The 27,298-nt window shown below is 38.4% G+C and overlaps 1 protein-coding gene across 5 annotated transcripts in view; it reads left to right on the top strand.

Annotated features, from left to right (window-relative positions):
- The window catches only part of LOC124155754 (ATPase family AAA domain-containing protein 2-like), a 57,378-nt gene that overhangs the window by 25,140 nt on the left and 4,940 nt on the right, over positions 1-27,298 (top strand). For 4 of the 5 annotated variants that reach the window (XM_046529836.1, XM_046529839.1, XM_046529838.1 and 1 more), the window contains 13 exons: positions 4,543-4,768; positions 5,125-5,378; positions 5,462-5,610; positions 5,783-6,031; positions 6,588-6,800; positions 7,575-7,744; positions 11,282-11,510; positions 11,909-12,094; positions 12,785-12,920; positions 17,146-17,302; positions 18,451-18,938; positions 24,479-24,574; positions 26,905-27,255. In XM_046529836.1, coding sequence (XP_046385792.1) covers positions 4,543-4,768; positions 5,125-5,378; positions 5,462-5,610; positions 5,783-6,031; positions 6,588-6,800; positions 7,575-7,744; positions 11,282-11,510; positions 11,909-12,094; positions 12,785-12,920; positions 17,146-17,302; positions 18,451-18,938; positions 24,479-24,574; positions 26,905-27,255 — 2,904 coding nt within the window. The remainder of the gene's footprint in view (positions 1-4,542; positions 4,769-5,124; positions 5,379-5,461; positions 5,611-5,782; positions 6,032-6,587; positions 6,801-7,574; positions 7,745-11,281; positions 11,511-11,908; positions 12,095-12,784; positions 12,921-17,145; positions 17,303-18,450; positions 18,939-24,478; positions 24,575-26,904; positions 27,256-27,298) is intronic. The other variant, XM_046529840.1, reaches the window with a different exon arrangement.

The raw sequence follows: 27,298 nt of genomic DNA on the forward strand, positions 1-27,298 counted from the left end.
ATTGATGACCGCTGGCAGTAAAAACATATAAACCCCCGGTAAACCCACATACACCCCCCACCCCCAAAAAATAAAATTTTGCATAATAGTCTACTTTTTGGGTACTTTTCGTGACTATTCCACCGCCCCCAACGACTCATCCCCACGGAACTTATGTGAACGGATGGTGACCGCCAGGAGTACACACTTTAAAACCCCTGGTATCCCCCTGAAATCCCCCCCAAATGTAAAATGTGTCATTTAGCCTCCTATTGGAGAACTTCTCGAAAACATTACGCCGCACTACCCGTCCCCTCTGAGCTCTAGATCCGGAATATTTGGTGAGGGCAAGCCACCGTAAACCATACAGGAAAAAATACCAGAAAACCCCAGATCACCTCCTGGAACATCGCCGAAAAAAAAAAAATTTTAAAGTCGCCTTTCCGAATAGTTTTCGTCACAATTTAACCGGTGCCCCTACCACCTATTAAAACCCCCGATAACCCCGTGAAACCTCCCAAAATAAATCGCCTCTCCAGGTAAAAGAATCGTCAGACCACTGTTCTGGACCCCTAGGACATATCGGCACGGAATTTATGAGAACGATTTGTGACCACTGGTTTAACACAAGTATAAAACCCCCGGTAGTCCGTTGGAACCCCCCGCAAAAAATGAAAAACTTGCCATTAAGTCTTCTTCTATGGGTACTTGTCGCTACTATCACTCCGCATTGCACTACCCTTTACAATCATCGCTACGTGATCACTGTGGACGATTAGTGACCTCATGCATAACACATTAAAACCCCCGAATCCCCCTGGGAACCCCTCTTGGTGGAGAAGAGCATTAATGAGGACTAAGCGGAGCAGCCGCGGGGGGCTCCTCAACCCCAAGGCGGCGAAGCCGCCCCACAGCGAGGAACGGCGGAGCCGTTTCGAGGAGTAACTGGCGTAGGCGAGGAGGAGCTTCCGTAACCCTCGGGCGGCGAAGCCGCCCCGGTGTTCAAGCGGCGCAGCCGCTGTAGACTCCCCCATCTCAACTCACATTCAACCCCTGGGCGGCGAAGCCGCCCTACAGCGAGGAACGGCGAAGCCGTTTCGAGGAATGAGTGGGGCGCCTCCCTTCCCCTTGGCCGGCGAAGCCGGCCCCTAGCTGAGGTGAGATTATTCGAACTTTAAAAGTCTTCGAGCGGCCACAAATGTAGACGGCGAAGCCGGAACCGGAGTTTTTAAGGGGCGGAGCCCCTTAACGAGCGCGCGGAGCGTGCGAGTGTTTTATATACAAACAAATGTCTAACTGGGAGGATTTTTAACCTTACATACAGTGGGAAGGATGATTCATTCCTGGAGGTTCTTAAGATCACCCTTAGGATTTTATTTTGAATAATTTTAATTGGTTTGACATTAGAGTGATAAGTGCCTCCCCAACAAGATATTCCATATTGAATTCTTGAATTTACCAGAGCAAAATACACCGTCCTCAAAATGGAAACTGGGCATTTATACGTGAGAAGATAAAATTTTCTCAAGGAAATAATCAGCTCAGATTTCAATTTGTTAATGTGCATTTTCCAGTTACAATGGTTATCTAATATTAAACCGAGGTACTTTATATGATTTACATGATCAATTTTTATGCAATTGTTACAAGCTCTACTAGCTCTACCTTTTGAAGTCAAGCAATGAGAACATCTATAGAAAACGTCATCCGATGGCACCAGTGTACTTTTCAAGCCAAACAACATAAACTTTGACTTTACACTCAGAACAAAATTATTACACAAGAACCAATAATTAATTCTATTCAAATCATTTTGCATTTGTAATATAACATCGGAAACATTAAATGACGAATAACATAATGCCGTATCATCGGCAAAAGAAGTAAGTTTTCCATGAAATGCCCCGTTGCAAAAATTATTGACATATATTAAAAACAAAATTGGTCCCAAGACGGAACCTTGAGGGACACCACATGTGAGGGACACCTCCTCACTAGTACAATCGTTAATTATTACCCTTTGTGACCTTCCCAACAGGTAACTCCTGAACTAATCGTTTGCAACGCCTCTAATTCCAGCCTCCGACAGTCTTGATAGCAATATCTCGTGATTAACAGAGTCAAAGGCTTTTGTTATATCAATGAATAAACCACCAGTCTTATTATTTCTGTTTAAGCTCTCATATAGATCAGAGCAGAATTCCAATAGGGCGTCCTCAGTAGATTTGCTTTTCAGAAAACCGAATTGCGCTTCACTGAAATAATTATTTTTTTGTAAAAAACTTAATAATCTAGATTTAATTATTTTTTCCAGAATTTTAGAAAAAACCGGAAGAAGAGAAATAGGACGATACTGCTTAATATCCTTTCGATCTCCATTTTTAAAAATTGGTACAATAAGTGCGCATTTTAGTTTCTCAGGAAACACGCCCTGCTGCAGGCTTAAATTAACAATATAAGTTAAGATGGGTGCCACGTTTTCGTTAATAGCCTTAACAGTATTGGTGGAAATGTTATCTAACCCCTTAGACTTATTGGAATTTAAATTTTTGATTATATTCTGCACCTCTTCAATAGAAGTCGGAGCAAAGAAGATAGAGTGCTGAGAGCAGTTTTTAGGAAACCAACTATTATAATCAGGAGGAAGAGTATAATTTACTGCATTGATACGGGCCGTATTTTGCTCTATGATCTGATTGAAAAATTTGCTAAAATAAAAAGACATATCAAGAAGCATAATAAAATGTAGTTGTTGAACCCGCACTCTGGATACCTTTTAATTTTTACACTAAAATTCGACATTTGGCAGGTGACATATTCGTGATCGCGTATATTTCGCATGTTATTCAAAAAAGACAAAAGACAAAAGGAATTCGGGTGATATTTCGTGCTGAAGGTGTACATTCGGGTGATATTTCGTTGCTGAAGGTGTACATGAATCAAACAGCACTCAAACGAAAAAACACAATTAGAAAGAAGATCTTACTAGTTTTATTGAAAGCCATTTGATGATGTCTAGTCAACTTCTTTTGAAAAATATCTTCAATGAAGGCTTTCTTCTTCTCTTGATAAAGGAGCCTATAGCAGGCAGTTTCTCTCCCAAATAAATCACCTAAATTAGAGTCAACTACTAACAATTCCCTTTATTATATACGTTCGTATTGTTCGCATATACTGCCATTTGAAACAATTGAATGTTGGGATGCGCAATAAACATCGCGGGAATTTAAAAAAAATTACAAACCAACGTCCGAAAGTCCGAATTTAGCGTACGAAAGTCAAGTAAAAGGTGTCAATTTTGAACGTACGAAAGTGCGAATTGTACGAAAGTCGAGGACCGCCTGTACTGCATCAACTTCCGAGAAGCTCAGCTGCGAGGATATTGAGTTTCGCCATATTGTTAAGCCTCCGTCGTATTTTGACATTTATTTCCTTGCGTAAAATGCTTAAATTATATCTGAAATACGTCTCTTTTGGTCTTATTCTTTTTTAAATTACGCGCACATTAATAATATTTCAATTCAATAAATGTGTAGTATCAATTGCGGAAAGTCATTGTTAGACACCTTTTGGGCTAATAGATGACTCATGGAGCAGTTGACCTCCAGAAATGGGGAACTTCGAAGCAGGTAGGCAGAAAAAGGTCAGTGGGGGAGAAAGAGGGAAGGGTGAAACACGATTCTATTATTCTCCTGTAACTTGATATTTTCTTTTGAAGTTTTTCATTTATGGTCTTTGTAATACGAACCCTGCACAAGCTGGGGCCTCTTGTTTTATTTTGGAGAGGAAGAAAGCGTCGGAGGAGAGGCCGAGGGCTGATGGATGGAGGGGGTAGTGGATTTTGGGAAATGTGCTACGTAATTACTATCCCATGGCACTGAGGTTCTCCTGGTGGGGTAAACCAAGGATTTTTGGATTTTTTCACCCGATCATTTTCGGTTCCCCACGTTGAACTCTTTTCACCGCTCTTATCCATGAATTTGATGTAGTTCGTCAACTTGCCTAAAAGCATTGCATGCACTAAACGACTAGAGTTCTCTACATTTTCCCGAGTCAATTACCAATGACGTGCGTGCGACATTGTATGGTGTGAAATTCAAAGTATTCGAGGCATTAGAGAGCATACCTTTAGCTTAATTATTCGAGATCTCGAATATCGAATACTTTCTAGTATTTGAGGTATTCGAGTATTCGCGGATACTATTCGCACATCTCTAGTTTCAATGGTTTTTCGTGTTTTAGCAACAGTGTTCAATTTGGATATAGGAATTCCAAGTTCTCTGGCTAGGGAAACACGTGGACCTACATGCGAGTGAACTCTTCCCAAAAATTTTCTTTTGTTAAAGTTTCCCTCTCTCATTTGTAGGCAATTTTTTTGTTTTTTTTTTGTTTTATTTTACTGTGTATACTCTTCGAATTGCTGTATTTATTATTCCTTGTTGCCATATTTATTTAGCCATGTCATTCACTGCTTTATTATGTATGTTTTACTAAAAGTTTGTTGTGACACTATGAGTCCTCTACCTTATCACCTTAGTAATTTTTGGCACCTTACATTTCCAGAACCACCACGTACTCGCAGTATGTATAGGGAAGCTGCAAATCTCATCAGGACGGCTGGGGGTGCTCCAAGTGGCCGTATTCATCGCAAGCGTCGCTCCAGGAGACATTATCGTCACCACCATTGGCGTAAAGGTCCTGAGGTAGATTCTGACTCATCATCATCGTCTTCCTCAAGTGCTTCTGACCGTGGAGACAGAGGTCGTGGTGGGGCCCACCCTCGCAATCGGTAAGTTTCTGGTGTCTTTAAGTTGATAATTCTAATGCGTGAAGTGAAAAGTTCACAGTAGTTTTTTGGGCTTGTTATGTATTTCCTCCAAATATGCCTTCAATGTATGCAATTGTTCATTCAATTGCTTTGAAAATGAATGATATTTTAAAAGGAAATAAAAGGAGAGAAGGGGTACAAAATTTTAGTTTGAGACTTTAAATTATTATAGTTTTGGGAATATTTATCGTTATATGTACTTATATGTATGCAATGTCCAAACTACTTGATGCCTGATGCATTGCTTTAAAAGTGGGATCATAAAAAGTCAACAAAATATTTGCTAAAGCTGAGTTTCCTCTCTATCCATCGTCTAGGTGTATGCCCCTGAACTACTCCTCCCTTGGTAGAAGTGAAGGGGTTGGAGTTGGTGGTGTTGGGTCAAAGAAAGCTCCAGCAGATGTGGATCCCATGATACTGGACACTAGTGTACGGTTTGAGCATGTTGGTGGCCTTGAAAGTCATATTCGCTGTCTCAAGGAAATTGTAGTTTTCCCTATGCTTTACAAAGAAATTTTTGAAAAGTTTAACATCCAGCCACCGAAAGGAGTCTTGTTCCATGGCCCTCCAGGTAATTTTCTTGACCAATTGAATATTTTGATGCAGAGTCTTGAAGATTGTGCTGTATTATTAATCAGTCAATTGTCCTTTCAGGTACTGGGAAAACTCTAATAGCCCGTGCCCTTGCTAATGAATGTAGTCAAGGTGATCGTAGAGTTGCTTTCTTCATGCGTAAGGGAGCAGATTGTCTTTCAAAGTGGGTTGGTGAATCAGAGCGACAGCTAAGACTGTTGTTTGAACAGGTTAGTGTCATTAAATGATGTTTACCTTGTTATTTACTTTATTTAAAGGGGATGATTTATGTACATTGCCATTCAATGAGAATTGAAGGGATTTTGTTGTTAAAGTATGGCCAGTTTTACATTTAAAATAAAATTCCCATCATCAATAAAATATGTATTTTTTTTGTCATAGGCATACCAGATGCGACCTTCCATAATATTCTTTGATGAACTGGATGGTCTTGCCCCGGTGAGGTCATCGCGGCAGGATCAAATCCATGCCAGCATTGTTAGCACTCTGCTTGCATTGATGGATGGTCTTGATAACCGGGGAGAAGTTGTGGTCATTGGAGCAACCAATAGGATTGATGCCATAGACCCTGCTTTACGACGTCCTGGCCGCTTTGATCGGGAACTTTATTTCCCCCTGCCAGCTCGTAAGGTGTGTTGATAGGGAGAGATTGAAGTGTGACACTAATCAACAAGATGTTACTTGTACCATTTTTTGCATCCATCTCATGGAAATAATTTTGTACCTGCATGGCTTAGTTGTGGATTCAATGATAACAATTATGATTTGAAAAATTCAAGTAAGTGTTACATGGATAATCATGGCTGTCCTGGACTATTGATGACTTGCTTTTATTTTCATGAATGCTTGTTGTTTATCAGTCTGGTATTGAATGCAGTCAATGTCAAAAGCCATCTAGATTGTTTGAATGGGGGTAAATGTTTTGCAAATGAAGATAAGTTATTTTCTTTGAAACCAAGAATATTGTGATTTTTCAGTTCTTTAGAGTCTTCATGATATAGAGCTTCCTCTGTATTCATAAACTTGTTTTGTCAACCAGGTATTAAATATTCATTGCCTTAAGCCATGTCAAATGATTTGGATATGAAAATTTCCTTTTTTTTATTACCAGTTACATAAAGAAGTACATATAGTATTTTGTGTTGATGTATGCCGAATAAATTTTTTTATGCTATCTCTATTTCAGGAACGACAAGAGATCTTGCAAATACACGTCAGTAAGTGGGCACAGCCTCCTGCTCAAGATCTTATGTCATATTTAGCGGAGGGCTCTACAGGGTATTGCGGCTCTGACTTGAGAGCTCTATGTTCTGAAGCTGTAATTAAGGCTCTCCAACGGAGATATCCTCAAATTTACAAATCAAGTCAGAAGTTACTGCTGAATTCAAATTCTGTGCAGGTTAGTAGCTATTTATCTCTCTTATTAACATATTTGTAAATTCCCTCCTATCTTAATCTGTTATGGAGTGCTATTTTTGTTATCCCATCTTTTTGGTACTCCTTCAAGGTTGAATTGGATGTCAAAATACTTAATGTTTTGTAAATACAGGCTGGCCACTATTCTGATAAGTCAAGGAAAGTCATGGAATTTCATTGTGTTTGGAAGTCATGGAATGTTAGGGAAAAGTGTGAAAAAGCTAGAAAAATCATTCTAGCAGCAAATTTTAAATGAATATTTTTCCTAATTCTTATAGGTGTAGGTTTATCTTCACTATTTGAGCATCCCATTCCCAACATATCATTCAGATGATGGGCCATAAGTGTGGAAATGCATTTTAATTTTGAGTTTCCAATTGTTTTTTAAGAATTTCTTTTAACTTGGTCACATTTTAACTACCTTCAAATATGAATATCTGGTGAGATACATAATATGAAACTGTCAAGAAAATTCCAAAAATAGTTTTGAAAGTCTGGAAACATCAGGGAATTATGGTGTGATGATGGAGTGACCACCTTGTGATGGTCATTATGCTTTCCTTTTGAAATGATTACGAAGAATGTAGCACTTTTTATAAATGAGTGATGAATTCAAGCTTGCTTTTTGGGTAGGGTTTTAAAAGTAAGGACATATTATTCTGATTGGCATTTCATGGTAAATTTTAGGAATTGATATTGAATATTTTTCATTGATGTACCTGTTTTAAGAGTTGACTGGAATTATTTATATTTACAGGTTGAAAAGTGTGATTTTATGGAAGCCAAATCTGTGATTGTGCCTGCTTCCCAAAGGGCTGTCCGAAGCCCAGCTCATAGTCTGTCTCAGGTGCTCCAGCCTCTGTTGGAGAGTTCTTTAGTATCCGTCAAAAAATCCCTCCTAGATGTGTTCCCATGGGCAATAACTATGTAAGTCTTTTACCACCGTATTTTTTATTTTCAATTTTTTCTCAAACTCTCATAGATTGGTAATATTAATTTTTTCATTGCACTCAACCTTAGATAAGCCATCACTGAGTCCTAATAGGTCATTCAGTGATTCAACCTGAAGGTTGGTATGAATAGGTGAGGGTAGAGTTGACCCCAGACTTGTGTGAAGTGTTCAGACAGAAGTGTGTGAATTTCAAAAATTAAAAGTAGGGGTTACTTTCACTCAATTTGAGGATTTTATTTTGGGGTTGTCCTCAGGCTTCTCCTTTGATTGGAACCCTGGACCCTTCGATTGGCAGGCAAGTACTCTACCATGCTCCCCAATAGGGTAGTTTCCTTCATCAAAGAAAACGAAAGGCATTGATTGCGATTTGTTACCCACCATTAGTGTATTCATAATACACAAATTATTTGGTTTTTGAAATACCGGTTTAGACGAATGGCAAGGGTCAAATTTTATCCTCATTTGAAAAAGGCCAGATTGGTGCCCATGCGATTCCACTCCACATGACGTCACAGGGACCTAGTTTCTACACGAGAGGATAGGAGTTATACATCGTCTGAGGTTACCATTGCATGCATGAGGCACAGAGCTCAGGGAAACATCTCATAATAATCACACATTAAAACTGGCTAAGGTCGGAAAGTTTTCTTCGATTGATAAGGTATTAATTAACCTTTTTTAAGCCAAGCGCTACCATCCAGCAAGGTACTCAGCTACCCCCTAGCAGCCTGCGACGTATCACCGTTAAGCCTCGCCTCAAGGTCACCTCACCGGGCGGGAGGGGGAACCAGAAATACGACGTACGGAGATATTTCCCGGCATTCATACTTAAGCGTCGCGTTTTCGCGCGCTTGAAAATTTTCACTTTTCATTTAATCGCGAAAAATAGATATTGTCATTTAAAAATCTAAAAGTGTGAAATACGTACTCCAGGAGTAATAATCTTTAGATTAAGGCTATAAAAAAATAATAGAAAACCACCGTATTTATAATGTAGGTAACCCTTCCCACTTAAATGTAATGCTCCGCACTTAAATATGAATCAGCCTTTAAATATTTCCTTCATAGTTTTCCATCTCAATTCTTTGTTTACCTCTTGTAGCTTTAAGTACTCCACTTCTCATAAGGAAGTCCTCCCCCCCTTCTTTACCCTAAAACCTTGTGAGAAGTGGGACTTATTATGAACAAGCATCTTTGGTAATATTACATAACCATCTGGGTGTAAGTGGACAATATTTTTTTTGTCATTTTCATAGTGTGGAAGATGTGTCATTCATAATTGGAAGCCTGGGTTAACATTTGTCGTGTTTAGTCCAAAATCAATTGATTTTGGTGAGATAATTTCTCGAATTTGACTTATTTTTTCACATTTACTAATCCTCTTCAGTTGTCACTATAGAGGCTTTTAAACTCAATCATGGTTTTGTAGTTAAGTTATAGCTGTTGAATTAAAAAGAAGCAGTAAGAATTCGTTTTTTTAAGGCTGTAATATCACAGAAAGCTGAAAATTGATTTTTTTTTAGATTTCGAGCAAGCAGATATCTAAATATAGATAAAACCATTTGTAGCCAAAAGAGCTGGACAGGGTTCATAACAGTCAGGGATATTAGATTATGGTCAGGGATAAACCCCAGAGACACAGCAAAAAGATTAAAATCATGTTTGATTATTGGAAGCATTGCTGCATTCCAGCAGGGTTATTCCACTAATCGTATGGCCGGGCCATAAGTCGAAATCGACCATAACTACGGCCTCGAGACATACGTATGGCTTCGAGCGATTCTACTCTGAGCGAAAGGCCATAAGTCGGGCGGTAGCTATGGCCTAAAGGCCGTAATATTATGGCCTGCCTAGGAGGCGGTCATAACACGGGCCATACGAAATAACATTGCTCGCCTAAGGTGTTATAAAAGAAATTTACGAAGTTTCATCGATTACATAGCGATTGTTTCAAGAAATATATGAATATTGTGGGTGAGCACATACGGATTCAACGGGCATTGGCTAGATATATTTAAAAAAGACGTCGATTTCATAAGGAGGATACAGGATACGTGTAGGTAATCCGTTCGCATACGATGACGATATTTTCATTAACTATTTCCGTGCGTCAAAAGTTGTTACTTAATTTTTAAGTAGATATAGCGGATGAGCTAAAAGTTCGCTTGTAGTTAAAAAGTTAGGAATACTTTTAACTGATGCTCTGCTAAAGTGAACGGAGGAACGGGCCCGTTCCTCTTCCCGGAGCCGGCTTTTATTTGCTTTCTGTGCTACATTTGCTAGCAGATTCCTTACTTGTTTCGAAAAGCTGTAGGTAGTTTGAAATATCCGCTATTAAATGTTTTATATTTTAAGATTCTCGTAGCATAATGGTTCATGAGGGAGGATATCTAAGAAACATAGGGCAAGAAATTTTTTTTGGCAGTAAGGCAATCTTCAGTAAGTCGATGCGTAAAGGACAAATGTCGTCCACAAATCAAGGAAAGAATGATAGTCTCATATTGATGTTTTAACTTTATACAGCTACCGAAACATAAGCCTCTGATAATAAAATTAATGAAACTTAAAGTTTCAATTTCATGTTTAGATTTCGTGCATTGGCTGGATTTATAAGGCTTTTGGGGGCAAATGATAGCAGCCATGAGACAATAGTTACACCATTGGAAGGAGAGGAAGGGGGTTAGAACTACAATAGGATGACATGTTCTAACTCTATCCATTACATGCACAATTCACGAATATTATAATACTGTACGGTACAAATTTCTTCTGCTTCTTCTCGCCCGTGATTTGCGTTCTTCACTTGTTTTAAAGATCTTCAGTGTCTGCCGCTAGATTAGTGTTTAAAGAAAATCCAAATTTATACTTTAATAAGAGTCCATTTCGGTTAAGGAACATATAATTAATTTTTTATTCACGTTGGTACAAACTTCCTTCTCAAAAAAATGACTAGTATATAAAAAAGTGAACCAAACTTATAGTACCAATTATAATTCTCATACTCGCCTGCAGAAAGGGCGTTAAGACTTTTGGCCGGGCCATACGATATGGCCCCTCGAGAGTGGAATCGGTTTAGGCCGTAATTTCGGGTCAGACCATAAGAAACTTACGGCCGGCCATACGTATGGCCCCGTTTAGTAGAATAGCCCTGCAGGGGTAAGGTTGGAGTTTTGCTTCCATTGTGGCTTATCACCATAGGGTATCACCACCTAAGTGTTACTGGAAGTTTTATTCTTACCACTACTGCTTGACTTAATTCTGCAATATTCAAAGCTGTATGTTTCCATAAATCCCTGTACATGATTGCTTTACCATTGGTGTAAAGTCAGGGATATTAAAAAAATTCTGACTGGAAATCAGGGAAGAGTAAGGAAAATTGAGAATGAAAGTTAATGTGAATCCTGTTGGGTTCATTGTTGTATTTTTGCTTGTGGGTATCTTAATTGTTATTTATCTGAGGAAAATATCTGATCTTGGCTCTTTTTTACTTTCAATTATCTTAATATTTGCAGTAGTGACACTACTGTTGATGATCCAGAGAATGAGCTGAAGTTGATGTCAGCCAAGCAGGCAAGTCAGCATCCATCACGGTTTATCCTTGTTGGAGATCATCTCCAAGGTCAGACAACATTGTTAGCTCCAGCTCTCTTACATTCCATTGACCACATGAGGTTCTATGTTTTAGACATTTGCACCCTATATGAGGAATGTGGAAGATCTCCTGAAGAAGCTGTCATCCAGGTTGGTCGCAAATTTTATCACATCTTCTCTTACTTATGTAGAAGTCTGTTAACTCATATATGGATATATTTATTTTTCCAGTTAAAGAGTGAGGTGTGACCTAAAGAAAATAATGTTATCCTCATGAATTTCAGTCAACCTATATTACAGTTCTAACCTGTTAGACTTCTCTTACTATGATAACATAAAAGCTTCAACTTCAGTGTGCATTCCCCTCTTAACTGAGTATGGATGAGAGTGATTATCCCACATTTTGAGTGTCAGAGAGGGTAGTATATAGCCATAATTTTACAATTTATAATATAAAGCTATGTATTATGTATTAAACTGCTACCCAGCATATGTGTGGTATGATTGAGTGAAATTAATTTTTCTTAATATCCCATTTTTTATTTCAGGTATTCAGGGAAGCACAACGAAATTTGCCCAGTATTATTTACATGCCAAATATAGAGAGGTGGTGGAATTTAGTGCCAGAAACAGTCCACGCTGTGTTCCTGTCCCGACTCCATCACTTGGAACCAGGTTCCCGCCTACTTCTCCTGGCCACGGCTGATAAGAGATTTGATCTCCTCCCTACTGGTGTAAGTGGAATCCCTTTTACGAAAGTCAATTGCTGAAACAATAATGCCCCAAGGCAGAGTTACTAGTGATGGTGTGGCATACAAAATAATTTGAATAATCTTTAAAGCCTGCTGTGTGAACAGTTGTGAAATTCAGGTTAATTCCTCTGGGTAACAATTTCTCTGGACTGGGTTTAGCTTTGTTTTTAAAGTTTTTGGCACCCAAATATGCGAAATGTCGGGGAGAAGAGGATAAATTTACTGTGGGGAGGTGTGGAGAAGGTAAAATTTCCCCTTCACAACTATCCTCAAGAAGAAGGTAGGGTTGTTAAGGTGATCAGTGCAAGAGGGGTAATTTCAGGCTCTTTACCCTATGGAAGCAAATGCTAGGTGGTCAGAAGCAAGTGCAAGTGTTCTCAATGTAGTCTCAAGGAGAATGACCACTTTCACCCGTGCTCATTACTTCCTGCAGTTTGTCAAAATGGACTTGCCCTAGCCAAATATAAGCTTTTGTGCAGGTGCCAATAAGCATTAAAAAGAACTCTGTAAGCCCTCATTGGTCAGGATGAAACACACACTCTGGTTACTGAGTGGCAATTCATCCTTTCTTCATTATTCAAATTTTTAAAGGGTTTAATTTAGTAAGCTAGTAACTAAAAATATAATATTACATTATTTTTATTATTTGTCAAAATTAAATTTCCTTTTCAGGTGTCCAACCTTTTCAGTAGGTACAGGGGAGAGGTTTATACAATGCAAAATCCAACAGCCAGTGAAAGAGAAGACTTTTTCAAGCCATTGCTTTTGGAACAGACATTTTTGCCTCCACCAGAATTGTTTAAAAAAGGTAATGGTTTTTATATTTTTTGGGATGGTATTGTTACACTGTTTTGCAGTTTTGGTTTGGTTCTTTACTTTGTTTCTCAGTGTTGATTCTTCATTTAGCCCTCACTTTTCAACTACAAAAGAAGTGTTTTTTCATATTATTATGGTTGTCTAGGGTAATATTATTTGCATCCAAAGAATCATCTAATCACACTATGAAGCATACAGCTGCTTTTTTTAAATATAAATATTAGGGTATCCAGATTGCTCAAGATATATCTAACTGTATTGATTACTGGGAATTTACATGAATTCTTAAGGATAAAGTAGTCCTTTCTCTATCCTTGGTATGTTGGACAGCTGGAAAGGCTGTAGATACATTTTGTAGGTACCTTGCATATAGTGAGTGATCTACAGGGGCTGGGAGAGAGAAGAAATTCTCAAAGTGATAAAAAACTTGGGTCTTGGTCAATTCAAATCGTAGCCTTTTTCCTTGATGGTTTCAAATACAACCTTCTCTTTTCAGGAGAGGGGTTTTAAAGCAATAGCATTGAAATTACTGCATTGCTCTTAATTCTAAGCTGCTTTTTAGTAAAAAATTCTTTGTATTTGTAAAATCATGCAGGAGTATGATTTTGTTGCCATATTGGTACCTAATTTAGGACTTTCTATGTTATGGTCATGGGAAAGAACGGCATGCTTAAATCACATCATCTGTCACTTTCCAAAACATTGAAAATATTTAGGTGCCTTGCAAAATAAAGCTTATATATGAGGTAAATTGTCAGGACTCTCCATGTCATTGTCAATAGCCTCCATATTATTTCTTCTCTTGTTTTCTTCTGCATGTGATTTGTAATTAAACTAGGGATGGTCAGATTGGATACCTCAGATCCAAATATCTGCAGATATTACCCTTCGTCGGATACATCGGCTCCAAAGTCGCGGAAGACATCGGATCTGGATCCGAAATTTTAAGTTATAGCTTCAATGAATTCAATTCTTAAGGGTGGAAAGAGGTCCGATTCTCTCTTCGAATGCGCTGTCGCATGCGATTCTTGTCCTACTCATGAACCCTTTAGTTTGAAAGCTCTCACAGAGGTTACGTAGCAGAATTTCAGCCGTGGAAAATAAAAAAGGCAAAATATGGCTGGCAGATAGTGTGACTCTTCCCAAGAGATTGAACAATCATCGGGGGAATCTCATCATTGTAGGATAATAACCACGTCGCAGATTTCAGAAAACCACCCTCGGCCGTCCATCAGCCTATGCCTCTGTTGTTTTCTTTTTGTTCCCGAAATCACACAGACCATTAATCATTGTCCTCTAAGGAAAATATCAAATTTCATGAGAACAATTGAAGCGTGTTTCATCCCCGTCTCACCAACTGACCTTTTTTGGCCTACCTGCTTCAATTCTCCATTTCTAGACGACAAATGCTAGGTGAGTGACTTTCTGGGCCGGAAGATGTCTCAATAGCTTCGACAATTAGATGACATGCATGAGATTTAAAAAAGAATTAGACCAAGCGCGACGCATTCCTGATGATATATCTGTTTTTTTTCAGCTCTAATTGATTGCCACTAAGTTTTATCTACAATTAGACCATACTAATATGCAGCATTGTCCAAACAGCACAATTTTCAAAGAAACAAGCGCAGCATTAACCCCTCAAACCAGTGGAGACGAATTGCAAATGCCATCTGCATATATTACGTAGCTCGCCCAGCTTCGCTTTGAAGGCAACGATGTCACTGAAGCAGGATCTGACTTGTTCGTCCGTGACTCTCTCATTTGTAGCCTCTTTGCTTGAAATACGGAGGGAGCACGCTACTTCCCCTCCACCTCTCCTTTATGCGCTTCTGCTGCCCACCTCTTCCTCATGCTGAGCCGTTGAGCACCTCATCGCACGTGATGTTAATGCTGTTTTAAATACTGTTAATAGTGTTGCTGGTTGTGCAGTTGCAACTTAATTTAATGATATATTGATAAGAATGTCTTTCATTGTGTATAAATATTTCTGTTGAGATAATAGAACCAATGTATGCCATATGCGTGCACTGTGGCATGAAATTATCGCGAGGAAGTGCTAAATCCACCTCACCATACTGAAGCATTTTCGGGTGAAACACCAGATGATATGCGATGAGAATGTGACAAAATTCGGGGGAAACGTACGTGAGGAAAATTTGAATTCAGTCAATGGCAGTGGGGTAGCCAGGAATTTCATTAGGGGGGTCCAAAACCAGGGGGAAAATTTTTAAACAACAGGGTACAAAAGAGAGGGTTTCAAATTACAGTAGAACTTGTTTAGTACGTTTCTGAAGGGACCACAAAAAATGAACGTACTAACCAGGAAAACGTGCTAACGAGGAAAGTAAATAATAGCAGTCGGGGTAATTGCAATCTGTGGAAAAGTCGTCATAGTTACAATTACTATCGGTAGTTCTCGTAGGATCGCCTTCCTGAATTCTTTTCAACTTTAAAATCAAGAAAATGAGCGCTACATTGATAAACAATACCATGTGAATAAAAATCACAATTTTTCATAGATTTCCCGAAGACAATTACATGAAAACGGCGTCTATCTCCCGTGATTTATCCTATATATATTTATAGAAAGAGGACTAGTAAAGCTAAGTAATTTCTTCTTTCTCAAAGCGTACTCGGAGAATATAACAACAACCCTGAGTATTACTACTGGTTGTTTTTAAATATCATAAAAATTGGACAAAATTATATTAACCTTAAATTACGGCAACAGCCGTACACATTCGCGTCTGGAATGAAACCGTATCGATTGTTATATCGATGGATACATCGATTGATTACACTCAGGATTATTAGATTACGACGTAATTACAAGAAGATTTTATATTATACAGTTGAAATTTACTTTAAAAATTTGTTTAATGTCGTCTGCTTTCGTGCCGAGATCAAGTATTTTTAATCTAAGCTTCGCGTGGAGATCCAGAGCATCGTCTGCTCCCGCAGCAGTAGTCAAGTAAATACGCACGTACTCCATAGCCTTGACGTCGATTTTACGTGCAGTACTGCTTTAGATAAAGTGGGAATTGGATAAGACTCATTTCTTCATCATGATGACTCGTGCAATAACAACAATTGCCCACTCGTGAAATTTGAGCGCAGTGGGCGCTTCAGAGGCAATAGAAGGTGAGGAGCTTGGGGTGGGGAAAATCGGGGCTTCTCATAGGCTGCAGTTTAGTTAGTCAGACATTCCTGATAAATGGCCGCATTTAATTATTCATCACGTCACAAGAATTGAGAAATGCGTTTGGATAAATCACGGTCGAAGAAAGAGATGTGGAATGAATGCAAGAATGTCAATGGCTAATAATAACAAATTAAATCATGAATTCGGAGGTTTACGACACTTAAAATACTAGAGAACGAATTGTGGGTTTGCGTCATGGAAAGCAATTGAGCGTACTAACCAGGAGAGCGCAATTTTTCAAACGTACTAACCAAATACTTTTACTTGTATTTTGTTCGGATGGTACTGGGACCAAAAGAAATCGCCGTGCTAAGGAGGAAAACGTACTAAGGAGGAACGTACTAACCAAGTTCCACTGTAATTGTAACACCCTTCATAATCGAAAAAAAACTTCATTTTTCAAAGAAATATATTGTAAATTCACGATTTTTCAATATTTTGTTCCCTTTTATGAAGGAAAATAATTGTGTTTTTTTATTGTTTTATTTTGGGGGGGTCCAGACCGCCCGGACTTCACCCTCTCCTTACGCCACTGGTCAGTGATTTATCGGAAGATTTTTCCTATTTTCAATTCCAAACCCAAGCGTAAGAGTTTAGGTCCTGAGCATGTTAAGACGTTTTTGAAAAACAACTTGAAAGCCTATAAAAATTATTTTTAATTTATAAAAATGTATATGAAAATCTAAAAAGCATTCCTTAGATTGTATGTACCCAGATAAAACTTGAATAATTACTTTGTTTACTAGCAGGAATTTGAAATTGCATTTGGATCCTAAAATATCCGATCTGAAAGATCCGGCTCCGAAAATCAAGGATCCAATCCGAATCTGGATCCAAAAAAATCCTGGATCCGTCCATCCCTAAATTAAACTATTTCAAATTTATTCCTAAAAATGCATTAAAATTTTTAAATCCTTGGTATTATCTGTCTTGTTTTGTTAATGACTTGTATTAGCAAATAAACATATGTGTACCATATTTTCATACCAAAAATATCTCCTCTCTCTGTTAGCCGATCAATTGGAACAACTGCCTGTTGCACCTCCTCCAGAGCCTCCCAAATTAACTGATGAGCAGTTGCTTATGAAAAGGCAGGAAGAAGAGGTGACTCTCCGTGAACTTAGGATATTTCTAAGGGAGATATGTGCAAAGCTAGCTAGAAACAGACAGTAAGTATCTCGGTAGGCCTAGGAAGTAGTAATAATGAACTAATTTTAACACATATTTCCTCTAACTTAATATTTTTTAGTAACTAATGTATCATAATTTTGTTGAAAATATGAAGCATCTCATGTAGTGTTCTTTGTTAAGTGGAAACAGCGTTTCTTTCCAATATTCCTCCATTATTGTTTTTCATCAGCATGTAAGAGGAAAGAAGTCACAGCTTTAGATATTGGGTTGATTTGTGCTCCATTTTAGTCTAGGCTAAATCATCTGTAAATGTTTTTTATGTTGTCCAAGTGTCTAACTTTTGTATTACCTAATATTCATGGAGTCTTATTATATCTTGAAGTGTAGGATAAATTACTCATCAGGGTGAAGTTTTCGATTATGTGCTGTAACAGCAAATTTCTGTTTTTTTGTACAACTTCATGTTACTTCAGTGATGTTATGGAAATAGTGGCATAAATTTTTGCTTTTAAGTACCTAATTTTTTAAGTAAATGAAACATTCTTAAAGCTCCTCAGTCATTGATTAGTGGCCTCTTGTTGATCCTATTACTTTAGAAATGTCCTTTAGTGTATGTGTAGACAGGTGCTTACCAGTCAAGGCAGTTTGATGAATAAAAAATTAAACTTTGTTTTTCCACAGAATATATTTATAATTACACGACCATGGTTTCGACGCTCCGCGTCATTCTCAAGCGACAATTACAGTGGTTCAACATCCTTAAATACCTTACATATAGCCAGAGCGAGTGGGGGGGTGACTGTAGACTTGGGGGGGGGGGGGGGGGGGGGGTTAGGAGGGTGGAAGGGGAGGGGATGGGTCTTCCCCTGGTCGTAAAACCAAGGGGGAGTGGGAGGATGGGGAGGTAGGTGGAGCTGATGCATGCAAGCTGACTAACTGTGGTGAAAGGTGGGCAAAAGAGGGAGAGGTAGGGGAGAGCGGGAAGAATACAAAAGGCCATTAGCAGAATGCAAATTTTCCCAAGTAGCGTCAGCAATTCTGTGGAAAAACAAAGTTTAATTTTTTATTCATCATGAGTAAGTTCCACTCAGTAACGCCTCAAACTATCAACTTTAGTCAAGGCAGTATTTTTAATATTAACGTAAAGGCCAATCTTTAATGTTACGCTTTTTACCTTTTATTTCAGATTTTTCATGTTCACCAAACCTGTGGATGTGGAAGAAGTACCGGATTATAATTTGATTATAAAGTGCCCAATGGACCTCGAGACAATGATGACAAAAATTGATCAACATGCTTACGAGTGTGCTAGAGACTTCTTGGCTGACATCGATCTCATCTGCCGCAATGCGTTAGAGTATAACCCTGATCGAGATGCTGCTGATAAGTTGATTCGTCACCGGGCCTATGCATTACGTGATACTGCATATGCACTTATCAAAGCAGAAATGGACTCTGACTTTGAGGATCACTGTCGGGACATCAACAGAGAGCGAAAAAGGCGGTCTAAGCAACTGAATGGTCCGGGTGCCGAGGCTAAAGATGGCGAGGATGAAACAAATGAGACTGATCTAAATGCGCTGTATTTCCCAAATGACTGCTCCATTTTAAGCTCAACTAGTAAACTGGAAGCATCTTCTAACTCGCAGATGTCCGTTCCCAGTCCGTTGCAAGGTGGGTAATAATTTTCTGTTTTTTGCTCACAAAACTTTCTGCAGCATTTTAAAATTTCCTGTTATATTTAATTGTCTCTATGCACTACAGTAAAACTTCGATTTTACGCACTTTGATTTTACATCAAGTCTCGTTTTTACGCAGCGACACTCAAGTCCGGCCGGAAAGCGTAGGGAATTGCAATGGTGAAACTTCGATTTTACATCTTTTCTTGATTTTACGCAATTTTTCGATTTTGCGCAGCATTACCCCAGCCCCAAAGAGGCCGCTAATCTTGATTTTACGCAGTTGTCTTTCAACTTGTCTTGAAAATCCCGACTGGAGAAATATGAAGTTAGGTTATTTATTCGTCTCAATGAGTTGCAAAAATGAATACAGGAACGGTTGAAATGACGTCGCGCTGTTGAGCGTGAGACTAAAAATCGCGAATCTTATTATTGCTTCCCCCTGCGCCCTCGCAGTAATATTTCAGGCTCCTTTACGAACTCTTAGTTTAAATTTGCCGTAGAAGGATATCGAAACCTAAAACATACGGCAATCGCCGTGTATGCGTAACTACTTTTGATTAAGACAGATGATCACCGGAGATATTAACATTATCACCTTTCGTTTATTATTCGACTGATTGATAGACGCTGTTTATGACATATTTATTTTAATTACAGTAGATGGTCGTTAATCCGGAATTATGAACTATGGAATATCTATCCCTAACGGAAGGTTTTCTAGAATTTTGCCAATGCTATGTTTTCCGTCGCCCCAGCAAAATATAACGGTGAAATGAGCCGTTAAAAATCCCCCCGTGCCAAAATTTTGGCTTCCAAGGTGATCCAAAAAAGATAGTCGTACTTCTAGTATGGACGTAAGTCGACGGTGATTCAACACTATGGTAAAAGCAGCGTGTGTTGTCTCATTCCGCGGGCTAACCCCACATCTTCGGGACGAATGGGGGCGAGGGAAAGTTGCTTGTGCGGCGCACTTATCAGAACTGACTCAACTTGTATCTCATTGTCAGTGGGTTTAAATGAAATATGATTGGAACTTGAATAGCTATTAGTTTAACTCCGCTAGGTGGCAAGCGTTTATTTTTTAACGGAACGGGAGTTAATGCCCTTGGAGAATAACTCGCGTCGTCAATCGTCATGTAATCATTGAAGTCAAATTCAAGACATGAGTGATAAGGCAGTCCCTTTAAACTCAGGAATGGCTTAGCACCATTAAATCGAAATACAAAAAGTGTCCGGTGTTGTTATCAGATATGGGGAAGCAAAATATTACGTGAAGATGAGTCACACGGCTTGTAAGTCGAAGGTCCCGGCGCTGAATTCGCGGAAGAATGCCGACAGAGAAGCTATACCTGGTAGATTCAATCTACTAATGCTAAAATTTCATTGGAAAATGCTTTTTTAATGCGTAAAAATTATAAAGAGGGAAAATTGTTCCGGACTATTAATCATTTTTTTATTAATCACTGGCGGCATGACGGCAGTTGCATGGTTTAAATAGCTCACTTAAAAAAAGTGATCGAAACACTGGAAAAATCTAAATTTCCGAATATCCCGGGTCCTTTGTGCTCCGTATTATTTATGGTATGCTATTTGGAAGGAGATAACCGACAGCTGGGGTCATTAGCGCCCTGAAATAAGGGCTGGGGGGATAGGAACCTATGTTGGCATTAGCCAGGTTGTAATGTTAGGCTCGAAAGGGACCAGGACTGAACGTCCCATCTGCTGGACATAGTGGTGATTTGGAAATGCCCTCCACATTACACTCAAGTAGGGATGGGGCCATCTCTGATAAGTTTCTGCTACTGCCAGGACTTGAACCCAGGCCCACAGGGTGTAAAGCCTTTGTGATGTGTTAGCAAAATTTTTCTCCCTGTTCATGGGGTTAATTGGATGACTATCCTGAAAAGTATACTCCTCCTCAATACCAACTCTTGATTTCACACAGTGCCCATATTTCGGTCCCTCCAACTGCTTAAAATCAATGTTTTACTGTATATCTATTCTATAATTGTCCGGAAAAGTGCAGTAATTTTAATTTAGACCCTTGTGTGAATAATTTCTTCAAATATGATAATTGCTGTAGGCAGATAGCTGATGGCTGTCATACTTGATATTTAGCCTTGAAAATTGTTTTATTAACCATTTGAATATCATTAATGGAAAATATCAGGATTGAGCATCTGAAAATTTTGTCCGTAGCTAACAAGACTGTAGTGTATGAATGTGTGCCTAATTATTATTTTCTACTACATTTACCAAATTAACACAAATTAAAGCCTAATAACCACATAAATTGTCATTATTGCTAAGTTTTTCATTTTTGAAATACAGTGGAACCTCGTTAAAGCGAGTACGGGCTATAGCGACACCCCCGCTATTACGAGGGATAGCCGATGCACCGTCAATTGACCCTATAATAAGCGTGTTAAAGAATTCGTTTTTACGAGACCCTTTCGGTGTTGGCTCTCGCCATAGCGAGGGTTTCACCGCCGAAAGACTTTCATCAAGACTCCTTAACCTCTGTAATTGCCAGCGATCTGTTAGAAATGAAGTTAATGGAGTGCTCAGTCTCAAATTTATGTGGTAAACTGTCGTTCGATAAATATAATGATTGACGAAACAATGCTTTGCATGATTTTTATTCAGTGTGGCGCTTATAAATTGTTTGAATAGTTAGTCGTTATTTGAGTAAGGAAATTTAGTGATGCAAAAAAACATCGCCTTTCACCTGGATTTATGCTTACGTTTATCAGATAGATGTTTATCTGTCGCCGCACCACTCTTGCTCCTGTATATCTGTTCGCAACAGGTATATTGGCTATTATTTGCTCCACCTCCGGTAAAGCGACAATTCGCTATAGCGAGTGTTTATTAGTACACCGTGGGGTGTCGTTATATCGAGGTTGCACTGTATCATCTAAGACTAACTGGGTCACTCTTTGTACCATTGTAACTTGGGATTTAAAATGTTATCTTGTCCCCATAATTCAAATTTCCTCTTATTACCATAACGACTGAGGTGAGTGTGGTATCCTAGTGGGTAGAGCACCTGGTTGCAGATAGAGGTGTCCTCTGTTCAAATCTTGGGTAAAGCCTTTTGGACACCCTAAAACAAAATCTTTAAAGTGCAAGATGCCCCAGGGCAAGGAACTGGCTACCCCTTGAGTGGATGAAACTCACTTGCTTGTGGCTTAGTTTTTGATTCACCCTATCCTTGCCCATCTAAACCAACCTTTCGATTGAATCGATTAATGAGTAAACAATGGAGGTGTCAAATAGTCATTTTCCAAGAAGTTTTTTGATCCTATGATGTGGGATACTTGATACATACATAGAGAATGTTAATGTGGTTAATTTGTAGTACTGTAGATTCCGGTTAATTGGGACGTATCGGGACTTGTGTATTTTGCCCCAATTAAGCGGCTGCCCCAATTAGGCGAACTCTCGTATATGGGCATGGAAAACTTTGAAATGGTAGAAAGAAGACTAAAGAACGTTTATAATGCAACCTAAGTTTATTAAACCATTACTTAGATTAATAAATCAGCGAGTTTAGTTAAATTATTATAATTTTTAAGAATTTTAATAATTTTGTTAAAAATATTTTTCACAGCCTCGGGCAACGCCGAATGATTGTCTTTTACTTAATCCTATTAAAGAAAAGTCCTATCCTCTTGCAGATAGTATAACAATAATATCTTTCAAAATAGGTAAAAAATAGGAACATTTGTGAAAAATAAGAGTAAATCAAAGGGGAAAATAAAAAAAATGGTATTCTGAAAACAAAAAATTTTAATTTCGTCGCTAGTATAGAGTCTTTGTTGCCGACTCATGGCCCAACAAAGCAGCTTGCTGTCCCAACTAAGCGGAGAATACTCTTGGATATTCCTCTTTTGGGTTCTGTTCTTCAAGATCTGCCCCAATTAAGCGGCTGCCCCAAGTAACCGGTGGACACATTAAGCGGAATCTACTGTTTTTAAAATCTGTGGATTTGCAAAAATAAAACTCCCCCCCGGCACCCGCGTGTGTAATAAGTTGTGAATCATAGTGTTGCTCTTCATACAGATTTCTTTTTGAAGGGCATTTGCTATTTTATGTCACTCAGGAAAATATTCATTGAGTACAAATAGTACATTCATTGAGTGAAAATATTCATTCATTCATTGAGGCTTTGCTGTTACATTGAAAAATAGCTTACTTATGTATCGTTATTTTATTGCTGGAAAATAATAAATTACCCCTTAATCTTTGTGCTTAATATTAAATTGTGTGTTGTGTGATGATTTTACTCAATCAATAGAAATTATAATCTTGCTTGTATACACGGTTTTAGGCTGCGAGAAATTGATGTGAGATCAGACTTGCATCTCTTTTGGTGCTAATGAATTATTTTCTTAAATTCCTACAACTTTTTCTAACATCCTCCTAACAAGAGATAAAGTGTGCTATATTTAGTTAGGAGTAACTGCTGTTATAGTGTAATTCTAATTGAGCCATCGATATTTGAATTACATTCATCAGGCTTGAAGAAAATATGGAAAATAAAATCCATACTGTATTTCTCCAAATATAGTCCCCCTCTGAATATAGTCCCCCCCCCCCCCTAATTGTGAGGCTTCAGTTTTGGGAAAAGTTAAAAAAATGTGTTTGAATATAGTCCCCCCTTTACTTTTACCACAGGCATTTTTGGAAAAAAAGGGGGACTATATTCAGACATATACGGTATATTGCGTTGGGATAGATATTAAGTGCAAAGCTTTAGCTGAAATGGAAAAGTGACGGATGTGCTAACCCAATTTATTGTTGTTATTAATTTTATTAATCTTGAATCCAAGCCGGATGGATAGGAAAATGTATTCAGAAGCATTCCTTCTGTTGTATGATTCTCGTTAAAACATCCTCACAGTATAGAAACCCACAATACAGTCAACTGGCGATTGTCTGTGTTTTTTTTTGTAAAAACACTGTCAACCAAGAATATAATAAGTGTAGTTGTTATATCAATGCTTTTGCTAATGATGCGGAAACCTTTCACACCAAAACGGATCAAGCATTAACTAATGGACAGATATTGAGAAGATTAAATATTTCCTGTGACATATTATTTTGCAACAAACAGCTACCATTGTGGGCTAAACAAATGACTGTCAATGAATGATTGGTGACAATGATGACGGAGCCCCATATTCACCAGTTAAGAAAGGAAAAGGAACATGCTAAGCAATAGGCACTGATAATTTTAAATAAATTAATGTAAGTCAGTTAATTGTTTTCATACATTATTAATATTGTATACGTACAATGTTGATTTTGAATTATGTATTTAGGTGTATTTTATTGAGATACATTGATATTTTACTGAGTTCCATTGTCAATGCGTTTGGAATATTCTTGGAAATTTTAAGCAATCAGTGGGTAAAATATCCCGTATAACCTACAAAATGGATGATTGGAAGACAGATAACCAATGAGTTGGCTGTGATTAGTGGTAGCATCTTAATTCCTTAGAAAGGAAAATTCTTATACTTATAGAAATCTCCAATAATCATGATGCAGAGCTGTCTCAGGAAATTAGACGTAGCTCGAGAAGGTGTAATGACATATCCCTGGATCATAAAGACATTGAAGGTATCTGAATAAGCATTTTGAAATATTTCTTGGCAAGAATGTTGCATGAGCATCATAAATGTTTTTCTGCCATTTTCTCATTTTGAATCTGGGGCAGAATAATTTTTGACGTTGCTTTTTAATTTATATTTTGTGATCATTTTCTACAGTTTCTTCTAAAATGCTCTGTTTCATATTTTGTTTGTGAGATATCAAGAAATCCTTTCGGGAAGTGACTTTTTTATTACTTACCCTTTTGTAGAATTTTGTCGTTTTAAATAACTTTATTAAATGCTAATATTTACGACTTCTTGCATGAGCAAATAGCAACAGCTGCCTTATAACTCTTATGGCTTCAGTTTCTCAAATGTGGTATTTTAGCATAATCCAGTAGGTTTTCTAATTAAAGACCACTCTCAGGTCTATTCTTCTCTTATTTAACTCTTCTGTTGTCTTCTTTCTATGCAGCTATTCCCGTTAGGGGTCACTCGATCTTGGGTATCCCTTTCAGTCCAACCCTTCTCCCCCGAATTATTCTCAATGCAATGCCTCCATCTCCTATTTGATCTTCCCCTCATTTTCTTCCGTTCTACCTGCAAATTTAGAATTCTGTTCCCCACTTACTCCTCATCCCTTTTTTAAATGTGACCAAACCATTGCATCCTTCCCTCTTGCACCTATCTTGAGATCTCAATGACTCCCACCATCTCTCTAATTGTCATATTCCTAATTATATCTCTTCTTTATTTTTCCCATCATCCATTTCAGTATTTTCATCTCTGCCACATCCATTTTCTTTTAGTTGGCTTTCTTAGTATGCCAGGTTTCACTTTCATATGTCAGTGCTGGCCGCAAAATGGTTTTATGTATACTTTTGCCTAGATCCTACTCCCAATCCTGCAATCACACAATGCTGTGAATGCTTTTTTCCAGTTTCTCCTCTCTTCTTGGATTCTCTAGTTCACCCCCCTTTCCAGCCCAACATCCTTAGATAGATGGGAGCCAAGGTATTTAAATTCCTCTACTCAATTCAGTCTCTCTTGTAATATCTCCACATCCCTCAGTATTTTTTCTTCAACCTGCTAATCTTAAAACCTCCACCTTCAATCACTGCCCTCCATTTTTCGAGTTTTTCCCAGAATTTCTCTCTGGTCTCTCCCACCAACACAGTTGTCGTCCGCAAGCAACATTGACCATGGGGGTTGGTCTCTAACCTCCTCTGTGAGGACATCCATAATAAGTTTGAACAGATAAGAACTCAGGCTGGACCCCTGGTGGAGTCCTACCATCACTGGAAATCGCTTTATCTCCGCCACACTTGTTCTCCTGGATTTGTACTTCCTGGTACATGTCCATCACTATCCTCACGTAATGAAACTAAAATGTGAAATGTAAGCAATAAGAGTTGTATTAGACGAGACCAAAGTGTGGATATGTTTTTGCATTTTAGCATGAATCTTTGATGTAAATTCATATTATTCATCATGCCATATTCATTCAGCTCATATCAGTCCTTCCCATTTTGCCTCAACCCGTGTGCCATGGCAGTAGGAAGTAGTCGGGAAGTACCACTGATAATTATGGCGTTGTTATATTTCAATTTTCCTTTCCCTTAAAATCTTTCATTTGGTAAGATATTATATCAGGCAGTTGCGTATGTGAACCAATTCGCATGTTGCAGATGTTAGCAAGCTCAGCTCAGATTTTCTCAGCATTAAATTCCCAGTTCATATTTTTCCCTATGGGTTTTTTACATGTAATTCTTTACGGATACTATTGATTCACATTAGATTCACAAGTTAGCAATTAATGTTGGCCTTGTGTTTATTCAGAAAGATTGCTGTAGCTCAGAATGCTTCTCTCTAGTTCTGAAATAGTTTTTATTTGCTATGGTAAAAGCAATTTTGGTGGAAATTAATTGCTAAGCATGCTTTTCATCTGTCTTGCTAACAGTATTCATGTGTCCAGCTGTAGTTTTTTTTGCCAATCATCAGTTATGTAACCGCTATGTGACAGCCAGGGCACTTAATTTATCTGTTCCAGGATCTTATGAGTCAAGCTATGCTATTTCTATGTACTAGTCACTGTGTCATTTCACTGCTTTGTCCGTTAAATAGTAGCATTAGTTCTATGTACTCATTTGCTCCATAATCATCTTTAAAGCTTTCTATTTACATGAGTTATCTATCAATTGAATGTCTCGTGTCTGTTTTTGGTGAATCACTTCACCTGTTCGTGAATCAGCTCAACCATTTATGTAATTCTTGTCATTATAAATTATTCTTGCTTGGTAATTATCATGGGATGAGAATGTAGTTTACCTTTGTGCTTTCTCTTTCAATGATGAGCAGGAAGTGAAGGCCGTCCCAAGAAGAGGAGGAGTACTCCCGGATGGGCCCGAGGATTCTTGCGGAAGGCGAAGAAGAAGAAGTTATTAGTGGAAGTGAAGAAGGAAGAGAACGGTGAGGAGTCAGAGAGTAAAAGGACTGAAGATGATGACAATTCGTCGACACCTGTGAAGGAAGTGGTAGATGGTGAAATAAATGACAAAACTAAGCGAAAGATCTCAGTGGACCAGTGTAGTGGTGTTTCAAGTCCAGATGGGAGCAATAAGAGTGTTGATGGTATTCGAGAAAAGGCAGAGAGCTGCAGTGAGAGGAGACCCTCCCATACAAGCACTCCGAGACCAAGGAGTTCATTAGGTAAGATAACTTCTATGAAGTTTTCTGGGAAACGTTGCTGTTA

Source organism: Ischnura elegans, chromosome 3 (assembly GCF_921293095.1).
Source record: "Ischnura elegans chromosome 3, ioIscEleg1.1, whole genome shotgun sequence".
Taxonomy (NCBI): domain Eukaryota; kingdom Metazoa; phylum Arthropoda; class Insecta; order Odonata; family Coenagrionidae; genus Ischnura; species Ischnura elegans.